The 12,203-nt window shown below is 38.7% G+C and overlaps 1 protein-coding gene across 2 annotated transcripts in view; it reads left to right on the top strand.

Moving 5' to 3' along the window:
* The window catches only part of afg1lb (AFG1 like ATPase b), a 173,419-nt gene that overhangs the window by 93,338 nt on the left and 67,878 nt on the right, over window positions 1–12,203 (top strand). For both annotated transcript variants that reach the window (XM_060856460.1, XM_060856452.1), the window contains one exon: window positions 11,613–11,712. In XM_060856460.1, the coding sequence (XP_060712443.1) occupies window positions 11,613–11,712 (100 nt within the window). The remainder of the gene's footprint in view (window positions 1–11,612; window positions 11,713–12,203) is intronic.

The following is a 12,203-nucleotide window of genomic DNA, read 5'->3' as shown; positions in this document are numbered from 1 at the left end:
AACAAAAATCAAGATTAACCTCAGAAGCAGTCTCAGCTTTGAAGAAATCGAGACAGAAAGTATTTCTAGTGAATTCAAATAGCATTTATTCCCCTTTGTTGATTTTAAGGTAAAAGGAGTAAAAAGGTGACATTTGAGGCAAAGAAAATGTGCAAAAAAAGTTAACTGGTTAATTCTACTAGTCAAATGAAACCAGTATGTAGAGCATTATTTGTTGCAGAGTATTCTGCAAGAGGCAATCGTAGGATAAGGTCAGAAAAGGCCAGCATTGTGAGAAGAAAAACCATGAAAGATTAGGATTGGTGAAGAGGATAAGGTTTTGGAAATTAGCTGAATTACAGAGCTGATGAAGGAGAAGAGAAGGCTGATTGGATTTGAGATAATTAAGAATAGCCAAAGGTCTGGCATGAATGCAGATCTGATCATTAGAATGGGAGGTACAAAGTCATTGATGATGGTGAGTACTCAGTAATCAAGAATGGTGATTTCGGTAGCTCAGAAGTTGATTTCTGTTTATATATTTAGCACTTCCACGTAACAGATTATTAAGGTTAGGGCATATGAATTCAGTGGTATGAGCAGAAATATTTTTAGAAGCAGAAGTTATGAGTCAAGCTCTGAAAAGTTAAAGCAAATGGCAGGTATTTGGGAGTGAAAATATGAGCTTGTACTTTACATGGATTAGAAGTTGAAACAGAGGATATTGAAGGGAAGCAGCCAGAGTTCAAATTTGGTTTTAATTGTGGCATAATAAATGAGTGATCATTCAGTGATATAACAAATCTAATTGGAACTAAAGGAGATGCAATTAATATTATAGAAAAATAGGAAATGGCATCAGATGCAGCAAGTATCCTTGTGTCTCAGAAGCTGCAGTGGATATATGCTGGTACACGACTTTATTGTAGTATAATAATATACATGCAAAAGTTGTGCTATGACAAGATGCCAAACACATTTATCCATGAACATTATACAATGTCGCACCCCTAAATTTTAAATCCATTTTGTACTTTCCATTTTTTAGGCAATTTGAGTGCTCTATGGCTGCAAAATGACTACTGCTGCATGATTCCATACTTGTATGCAAACTGTGTTATATGCTACCTTGTTACAGGAATTAGTACAGGCATACTGGCAGCAGATCATGACGTACCAGAAACTAATTTAAAACCAGTGCTCCATTGAATGTGATGATTGTCAATACTATTTCAAGTACATTGTCAGGGGCCAGTGTAGTGTCTTTGTAATATCCAGTGCCACCAACCATTTCTTGATATCATGTGGGATGAATCAAATTAGCTGAAAACTGGCATCTGTAATGCTGATGACCTCTGGAGGTAGTCTCAATGGATCATCCACTCAGCATTTGCAGCTTGTTGTAAATGCCTCACCCTTGTATCTTGCACTGATTGTTTGCCCAGATTGAAGTCACTGATGATTACTGGAGCAACCTTACTGCGTGCATCTCTAATTTCCTATTTAATGACATGTGCTATCTTACCATTATTGTATGGAGACCGATAGACAACTCCCAGTAATGTTTTGAACCCTTGTTTCTTCTTAGCTCCACCCGGATTGTTAGCATATTTACATTACCTGTCTCAATATCCTTTTCACTATTGTTCTGATTTCATCTCATTCGATTTTCTTTTTCCTTGTCGTTCCTAAAGATTGAATATCCTTGGATTTAATTTCCCAGCCTTTGTCACTGTGCAGCCATGTCTCTACAATCGCAAAGATTTTGCACCTGCTTACAACTATTCTTGCTGACATTAGTTCAATAATCTCATTGTGAATGCTCCACGCATTCAGAAATAATGCCTTTTGACTTCTAACGTTTTTACACTTTTTGTCTGTATTCCAGTCCTATTTTCTGCTAGCCCTTGTTCCTCTGCCTCTCACTTTTGTATTTTTTTCTTCTATCTTTCATTTCCATCTTTGCTTGTCTCACTCGTGTCTCTCTGCTCAGTTTTCCATTGCCCTGCAACTCCATTTACTCCCCATTGTACTAGTGAGCAATTTTTGTAAAAATATTGGTACCAGTCCTGCTTCCTGCTAGGGTACAACCTTCCAGCTTATACACAATCCATGTATTCCAAAATTAGTTCTAATGCCTCAAGAATCTAAATCCCCCGCCCTCCTAAACACACTCATGTTCACCCAGCCTATTCTTTTATTCCTGATCTTATTAGCATGTGGCACTGTGAGTAATCCTAACACGTAATGTCTTTGAGTTCCTGCTTTTCAATTTAGTCCTAGTTCCCTGTGTTGTGCTGGAAGGACCTCATCTCTCTCTTATCTCTGTCATTGGTAGTGAGATGGACCACGATCTCTGTCTTTTTTCCTCCCAGCTTCAGAATGTTCTGCAGCAGCTTAGTGATGTTTTTGACTCTAGCAGTAGAGAGGCAACATGTCACAGAGGGCTGTCAGGGCTGAGTTGTTAAGCATATTCAAGGCTGAAATTGACAGATTTTTAATCAGAAAGGGAATCAAATGTTACAACACGGGTTAAACCCCTCTGCTAATTTAAACCAGCCACACAGAAAAGATTCACCTCGTGTTATAATCTGTTAAAATTTGAGAGGCAAAGAACTATCCCAAAGGTCACTATTTAAAGTAAAAACTAACAACTTTATTCTTTCAGTCCAACAGAGAATATTAAAACCAACAACTAGTTACAGCTCCTTTCTCTTAAACTTATCTTTTATCTCCCACTCCACAATACTAATTTGATTTTTAAAAAACCCCAATTAAGATTTCAAAAAATATAATCATGTTTCAAAAACCTGTCAGCTTTGTCAATTCTCCTTTATAGATTTTTCTGTGTAGATTTTCTCTAGGTCGGTTTGATGTTCTGCTGCACAATCTTATGAAGAGGTACCTTTCAAAGGGCTGTTCTGCTGTTAGTCTGTATTTGTTGGTGGCTTGGCAGTTTTCCCCTAACTGTTCAAAATGTCCAGTTTATACCCCAAAATATCAGATTGTTTCATTGGTTTTAATATTATCAAAATACTAAATTCAAATTTGATTAGATTTTGGTATCGTGGGTCAGAATTTAAACTGATTGGCCGAATTTGAATTTGCTTTTGTTTCGTGGAAATCCAGATGCTGCTATTTGTTTTGACCAAGTGTTTCACTGTTACCGTGTTCAGGATTCTGTGCTTTGTCAGTCCTTGCTAGCTTTTCAACTCAATTAAAGTACATCTCTACACCTTCATAACACCTCACTCCTTAAAGATAAAAAAAAGAACCATCATAATGAAAAGATGGCTTCATTTCTTTTTTCTCTATTCCTTAACCACAATATCATGACATACATATGACTTTAATTAAACTTCTTCCCACATAAATATAACAGTGAGTAGGTACCAATCTTATCCATACTTTATCAGTTAAATCTGCGATTAATACATCTGCAATTACATTCTTACGATCCACAACATGGACAATACGTAAATTAAGAGTCTGTAACATAAGTGGGCGGCACGGTGGCACAGTGGTTAGCACTGCTGCCTCACAGCGCCAGAGAACTGGGTTCAGTTCCTGCCTCAGGCAACTGATTGTGTGGAGTTTGCATGTTCTCCCCGTGTCTGCGTGGGTTTCCTCCCACAGTCCAAAGATATGCAGGTCAGGTGAATTGGCCATGCTAAATTGTCCGTAGTGTTAGGTAAGGGGCAAATGTAGGGGTATGGGTGGGTTGCGCTTCGGCGGGTCGGTGTGGACTTGTTGGGCCGAAGGGCCTGTTTCCACACTGTAAGTAATCTAATAAGACTCCAATAAAGTAGTTGCATATTCTTTAAAGCATTCTAAGAATGTAAGAGGATTGTGATCCATGTACACAACCATAAACCTTAAAATGTTGTAAGGCCAGTGCCAAACTTAGTAGTTCTTTATCGATCATGGAATATTTCCTCTGGTGGATGTTGAGTTTCTTCGAAAAGTAACCAACTGGCAGTTCAATCCCACCAACATCTTCCTGTAGCAGAACAGCTCCAAGTCACTTGCAACGATGGCAACTTTAAAAGGTTTTGAAACATTTGGTGGAGCTAAAACTGGTGCGGTGGTTAGTGTTGCTTTCAGATGGTCGAATACCTCTGGCAGTGTTCTGTCCACCTAAATCTTGTGTTCTTCTTCAGCAAATCGGTTAACGGTGCCACTACACTGCTGAAGTTTGCAACAAACTTCTGATAGAATCTGCTTCGTCTAAAGAATCGAAAGACCTCTTTCTTCAAGGTTGGTTGTAGAAATTCCTTGATGGCCTTCATGATTGCTTTCTGTGGGGTCAAGATTCCATGACCGATGTTGTGTCCCAAGAACGGCATCTCTGCTTTCGCGAATTCAGTTTTAAGTTTATTACCAGTTTTGCTTCTCATAGTTGTGCAAAAAGCTCTGCCAACTGTACCATGTGATCTTTCCAGGACTTACTAAAGATCGCTATATCATCCAAATAGGCTGCACAGTTTGTTAACCCAGCCACAACTCTGTTCCTGAGTGTTTGGAATGTGGTGGGTGCATTCTTCATTCCAAAGGGCATCACTTTAAATTGATATAGCCCATTTAGGGTTACAAATTTCTTTCGCCGTCTCTGATAAAGGTACCTGCCAATAACCACACAATAAGTCCAACTTGGTGATATAACTGGCTTGTCCAACTTTCTCGACTCAGTCCTCCAATCTTGGAGACCTTCTGATAATCCACGCAAAATTGTTGAGTCCTGTCCAGTTTGGGAACTAAGAAGATCGGCGAACTCTACTCACTCTGGCTCAGTTCAATGATACCCTTGTTGTGCGTAGCGTCTGCCTCCTGGACCTGTCTGGCTTTGAAAGGGGGATGCTTTATTGGAGCAGTATTCCCTACATCTACTTCATGTACAATAGTATTAGCCCTCCCCATCTGATTATTACATATGTCCTCATACTGCAGTAATAAACCTTTAAACTGCATTCTGTGCTCCTGAGACAGACAGACAGTTTACTAGCTATCCCACTCCTTAAGGACTTGTTTATTTTTAAATCTATTTTGAGGCACATCAAAATCCACACCATCTGGATTTGAGTCCTCACTCTGCGGACAGTAACTAACAACTGTTTCTCCACTTCTTTCTCTCTAGTGTAATACGGTTTCAACATGTTCACATAACATACCCAATATTATTTTTTCCCTAGCTGGCATCTTTACTAAATAGTTCACCTAACTCAACCTTTTCTCAATTTGATAGGGAACCACTAAACCTGGTTTTGAAGGGATCTCCTATCACTGGTGACAGTACTAACACGTCATCTCTTTGGGAAAAAGTTCAAGTCTCAGAGCTTTTATCTGCCACCTGCTTCATTCTGCACTGTGCCCTCTTTAGCTAACTCACCTACTCAATTTAGTCTCTCCCTCACCTCCCATACATAATGAAAATGTGAGATCTCCAACTTTGGTCCTTCAATTTCTCTTCAATTAATTTCAAAGGGCCTCTCACTTCATGACCGAATATTAACTCAAAGGGAGTGAACTGAGGAGATTAATTTGGGGCATCTCTAATGGCAAACAATACGAATGGGATACCTTTATTCTAATCATTCAGGTAATCCTGACAGTATGCTCTTAACATGGTCTTTAAGGTCTATTGACACCTTTTTAAAGTTCCCTGGGATTCAGGATGATATGCATTGGATTTGAAGTGCTGTATATCTAAGCTATCCATAACTTCCTTAAATTGCCTAGCAGTAAAATTTGACCCTTGGTCTGATTGAATCTCTCTGGGTAGCCCGTACCATGTGAAGAAAGCTACTAACTCCTCTACCACCCTTTTTTATCTTGATACTCCGTAACGGAATTGCCTCAGGAAATCTGGTATACACATCCATTATGGTTAACAAGTATTGGTTCCCACTTTTGGTTCTCGGGAGGGGACCTACGCATTCAACTATAACCTGCAAGAGAGGTTCTTCAAATGCAGGAATTGACAACAAAAGTACTGGTTTTATTACCGCCTGTGGCTTACCTACCATTTGGCATGTATGACATGTACAGCAAAAGTTAACCACATTCCAGGCCAATAAAAAGGTGTTCTTACCTTAGTTTGAGTCTTTCGTATCCCTAGGTGACCTCCTACAGGTAGCTCATGTGCTACTGTAACATTTCCTGTCTGCATGCTACTAGCAACACAATCTGGTACACTTCAGTCCATTTCTCCTTTGCACTAACCTGCTGTAGTCTCCATTTCCATCTTAGGATTCTGTCTTTCAGATAATAATCCTCAGGAATATTCGTTGCCTCATTTTTGGAGTACGCATCCACATATATATCTTTTATCTTATTGTCTTTCTGTTCCAAGTCCCGTAGCCTTTCAGGGCAAAACACTTCTGTCTGACCCTCTGTCTGTTGAGGTTTTTCCTGCACCATTATGTCAAACAGGGTGTCCGCTAACTGAGCCTTAACTCCATCACCTTTCTCTTTAGTTTTTGCTTTGTGCTGTGACTTATGATAGTGGGATCTGGTTACCACATAGTCTGGGAAAATACCAGGATATTTCTGTTTTAACTCTTCAGTTTCTTGTCTTCCTTAGGCTTCTCCACAACAAGGGGTGACACTCCCCATTTTGGATCCTGCTAAATCATTCCCAAGAATAAACTGGATTCCTGGAACTGACATTCTGTCAATCCCTCCCGCTGTAACTTTCTCAATCTTGAGTTGGTGCTCCAACCTGATCTGACATAGGGGAATGCTAAATTTCTGTCCATCTATCCCACAAATGACCACACTCTCTGGTAACAGATCAGAAAGAGTGCAAATTCGCTCATCTCTTACTATCAGTGACTGGGTAGATCATGTATCTCTCAAAACAATAAGTTATTGTCCTTCTCCTCCTGTTCTTTGAGTAAACTTTACCCCCAGAGGCAAATTCTTTATAGAGATCAGGTGCTAACTCCGTACCCAGCCCCGGCCTTGGCTGTGCACTCTCCACCTGCTCCTCGTCTCTTCTTGGGGTTTCCTTTACTACTTTCACGAATGCCACTGGCTTAGCTTCTTTTACCACATCTTTTCCCACAGTGTCTTTCTTTAATGACCAGCACTGTGACTTTTCATGTCCCATTTTACCACATAGAAGCACCTGAGGCCTTGCACCTCCTTTCCATCCTCTTGGGCTTCTTTTTTAACCTGTGGTAAACTCTTACCAATGTTTTCTACTCTTTTTGTTTCGGAGTGTGGGATCTCCCCTTCTCCCAACTTCTATCCCTCACAGACAAAATTCTGGCCGGAAGCTTGTCTTACCCACCAATATGTATTCACCTGCTAATTCTGCTGACCTTCTCACATACTGAACTTTATGTTCCTCCACCTGAATTCTTAATATCTCCTGAAGTGAGTTTTTAAACTCCTCCAGCAGAATAATCTTTCTTAGAACCTCATAGGTCCTATCTATCTTTAAAGCCTGCACCCATCTATCAAAATGGCTGTGTTTAATTCTTTCGAACTCAACGCAAATCTGACCTGGTTTCTCCTTTGTTTCTGAACCGCTATCTACACACTTCTGGTATCAATTCATAAGCACTTAAAATAGCCTATTTGACCTCTTCATAATCTCTTGACCCTGCATCTGACAGCACAACAAATATCTCACTAGCTCTGCCTACCAGTTTAGCTTGAACTAGCATTACCTGTAAATCCTTGGACCACTCCATCTGCCTAGCCAATTTTTCAAATGAAATAAAGAAGGCTTCAACGTCTTTCTCATCAAAATGTGGCAGACATGTGTTTTGTCAAAATTTGTTTTGACATATTTGTATATATGTCTACCTTCTCTTTTAATCTCCATCCTGTTAACTTGACTTTGCTGACTAAGTCACAACTTCGCTAGTTCAAATTCTGTTGTCTCTTCCTTTCTTCTCTCTCCCTTTCCTTGCTCTCTCTTTGCTCAACTGAGAACTTCCCTCTTTTTCCTTTCTCTCTCTCTCTTTGTTTATCTTCTAACTCCGTTTTCCTCAATTGTAATTTAAGATTTTCTACCTCTACAGTCTGTTTCTCTGACACACCTAAGTTACAATTTCAGCTTTACTTTTGTCCTCCGTTAAACCCTCTCTAACTTCTTTGCTGATTCCAAAGGTATGGCCCTTTTCTTTCCTTCTCAAATTTCTTGACAAATTTGAGAATTATCTTCAATTCCCAGAGCCTCTTCAACAATTTTAAGAGCCATTTCTCTCACTTTTAATTTAACCAACCACAAGTCACCGAAATTAGGCAAATTGTCTCACCTACGTTTTATTTAAAGATTTAAGACACTAACGTGCAATTGTTTAAATCTACTGGGCTTCTTTGTACCCCAAATCTGTCCAAATCTCAGACTGGATCTGTCTAAACCTGTTCAAATCCCAGACAAAAACTTCCAAACTGTTTCAATACAGGGTAAACCCCTCTGCTAATTCAAATCAGCTACACAGAAAAGATTCACCTCCCGCTGTTAAAATTTGAGAGGCAAAGAACTATCCCAGAGGTCACTATTTAAAGTAAAAACTTTATTCTTTCAGTCCAACTGAGAATATTAAAACCAATAACTATTTGCATCTCTTTTCTCTTAAAACTATCTTTTATCTTCCACTCGATTAAAAACAAAACCCGATTAAGATTTTTTTAAAAAGTCACGTTTCAAAAACCAGTCAGCTTTGTTGATTCTCCTTTCTAGATTTTTCTCTGTAGATTTTCTCTAGGTTGGTTTCAATATTCTGCTGTACAAACTGAAAGATAGGTACCTTTTCAGAGAGCTGTTCTGCTGGCAGTCTGTACTTGTTGGTAGCTTGGCAATACTCCCCCTAACTGTTCAAAATGTCCAGTTTTGTACCCCAAAACATCGAATCGTTTCACTGGTTTTAATATTATCAAAATACTAAATTCAAATTTGATTGGATTTTGGCATCTTGGGGCATAATTTAAACCGATTGGCCAAATTTGAATTTGTTTTTGTTTCATGGAACGCAGACGCTGCTATTTGTTTTGATCAAGTATTACGTTGTTACCGTGTTCAGGACTCTCTATGCTTTCAGACTTTGCTAGCTTTGCAACACTCTTAAAGGTACAATGCACCTCTAGACCTTCATAACACAAGGGATATGCCGAAATGACAGCTAGATAGAGTTAAGGATTATCAGATCAGCCATGATCTCATTGAATGGTGAAGCAAAGTGGATGGGTTGATTGACCTACTATTCCTTCTTAGTCTTTTGGCCTTGGTACCATAAACTTAGCTCTTGCTGCAGTCCCTTGAACAGCCATGTCTCCTGGCAGTATCTGGATGCAAACTCTGTTAGAGAGGGAGATGGTTTCAGCTGACTCCCACAATAACTGCCTGTTGCTATTACTCTGGTGTTTACATTTCAGCTTGTGCATTCTTTATCTGTGGTGTGACCACTTCAAAGTACATGTGATCCACCAAGTCCTGGTCTTAAAGACGGTTCACAGTGGTTCCAGAGCCATTCCAGATCTGAAACATGGATTTTCTTTGACTGCATACATGGTCATCCTGAACACTGGAGTATCCCTGACTTTCCACATCACACAGTAGGAGCAACCCACCTGGCCAAGTTACCATATTATGATGTAGTCTTAAACTACTCTTTCCATTTAGTTCTCCAAGTTGAAAGAAGATGACACGTGTTGCAAGACGTCACCTTACTCTTTCAGTGTGCATGGCCTAAATCTAAACTAAAGGCTCTTTTGCATTAAATGAATGGACAGTAGAAATATCCAACTGGCCACCAGTTGTCCCATTTGATTATGTTTCTCCCATAATGTCAATCTCAAATACTTTCAAAATCCACCCTTATTGCACAGCCGTTCATCTTCTGGCATCCTTCACATTTATCCATGTTATAATGCATCAGCCATGTATTTGTCCCCTCACTTGTCCAAACCACACTGAAGCATCTCTGCATCATCCTGTCAGCTCACCCTCCCACCTAGCTTTATGTTCTCTGACAGATTTGCATATATGGACTTGGTGAAGGGATTCTTGCGGAGAGAGACTGCATCAATTTGTACCTTATTCACTGGAGTTCAGAAGAATAAGGGAGGGAATTCATAGAAACCTACAAAGTTCTTACAGAATTAGACAGGCTAAATGCAGGAAGAATATTCCCGATCAGAGAGTCTAGAACTAGGAGATCACAGTTTTAGGAGAATCCATTTTGGACTGAGATAAGGAGAAGTATCTTCACACAGAGCTTTAAAATTCTCTGCCACAGAAAGTGGTTGAGACCAAAACATGTAATGTTTTCAAGAAAGCATTACATATGTTTCTTGGGACTTAAGAGGTCAAATGGTTTGGGGAGAAAATGGGAGCAGGGTACTAAGTTGAATGATCAGCCATGATCATATTGAATGGAAAAGCAGCAGGAATATCCAATTGGCCTACTCTATTATTTATATTCTATGCTGCTTTGTGTAAAGGTGTGATTGTTAATTTTGTTGATGAAACAAAGTAGGAAAGTAAGTTGTGAAAAAGACAAAATAAAGCTACAAATAATATAGCTAAATAAAGTGAATGGGCAAAAATTTGGTAAATCAAGTATAATGTGGGGAAATGGAAAGTTGTCCCTTTTGGCAGGAAGAATAAAAACATGGATCTAAATCATAAGAGATTGCTATGGTCTGAGACAGAGAGACATCTGGCTGTCCTAGAGCGTGAATTGTAAAAGGTTAGTGTATAGATACAACAAGTAATAATGAAAACAAATGTTATTGTATAGTGTGAGGGGAATTGATTGCCCAAGTAAGGAGATTACGTTTCAGGTAAATAAGCATTTGTAAGATGATGATGAGAGTACAGTGTCACCTTATTTAAGGAAGGATGTAACTACATTGGAAACAGTTCAGAGAAGATTTGCTGGACTATTATCTAGAATAGGCTGGTTGTCTTATGAGGAATGATTGGACGGACTACGGTTGTATCCACTGGAATTTAGAAGATTAACAAATGACTTGATTGAAGCATTGAAGCTCCTGAAGGGTCTTGTCTAAGTGGATGTGGAAAGGACGTTTCCTCTTCTGGAAGAATCTAGAACTCATGATAGCTGTTGGCAAATATGGAGTTGCGCATTATGTATAGATTATTTTTCCTCACGAAAGATCATGCATCTTTGGAATTCTTCTCAAAGCATGATGGAAGCAGAGTACTTTGGCATTTTTAAGGCACAGGTTTGTCGATTATTGAGTCGATTATATACAAGGGAGTGAAAGGTTATAGAAAGTTGGCTGGAAAGTAGAGCAATCATATAAACCATGATCTTATCAAATGGTATAGCAGACTCAAGTGGCTGAGTGGCCTACATCTTGTAATTTATATGTTCAAATGCATATTGTATTTAATTTGATAATATGTAATTCATATTTGATGTTCATTTCTTGCTGTAATATTTTTCAACCGGTTTCATTATAAATCTTTCAATTTTAGATAGCACAGATCCACTTGAGCATCTTTTATGAAATAAGTAATTAATTTAGTGGTAAAATGTTTGTGTTTGAAACTCTTAGATTTAACTTACTACACTTGATGATAAGATGCTTTATATTCAGTTACATATTATGAAAGATCATAATTGTTTGTTGATTTATTTCTACTTTGTAAGGTTACAGACATTGCTGATGCCATGATACTGAAGCAGCTTTTCGAAAACCTATTTCAAAATGGTGTTGTTGTTGTTGCCACATCCAATAGACCACCCGAAGGTAAGAGCAGTAAGAAATGGATTAACTGCAATTATGATCATTCTTTGCAGTCTGGTCTTTATGTATGAGCATTAATGCATATGGTGACAACTACATTGATCATGCTGTTTGAATCCATTGTACTTGATGAAACGATGATGAGCTGCTGGTCAAAGATATTGGAGAGAAAATGGGGAGGAGGTAGTGTGGTGTTGTATTGGGTTCAATCTTGAAGTTGATTACAAAGCTGTACTTGTGGAGGCTGGGAGCAATTTTCCATTTGCTTCCTGACAATGGTAGTAGACACTAAGATGGGTAAAAATATTTATTATTTGAAAGAGAAAAGAAATTAACTTTGACTTTTTCCATTCTCTAACCTTCCCAGAAGTTGTCACATAACTATCAGCTTAACTTGTTGCTTTAGGGCATTTGCATTTGCAAACTTTTTTCACTTATTTACCTTCTCAAGTTAGCATTTGGATCACCATTTATATCTTCAGTTAATTTTTAAT

Source organism: Hemiscyllium ocellatum, chromosome 3 (genome assembly GCF_020745735.1).
Source record: "Hemiscyllium ocellatum isolate sHemOce1 chromosome 3, sHemOce1.pat.X.cur, whole genome shotgun sequence".
Classification (NCBI taxonomy): domain Eukaryota; kingdom Metazoa; phylum Chordata; class Chondrichthyes; order Orectolobiformes; family Hemiscylliidae; genus Hemiscyllium; species Hemiscyllium ocellatum.
Note: the sequence above shows the minus strand (reverse complement) of the source record. Positions and strands in the feature narration are given on the sequence as shown.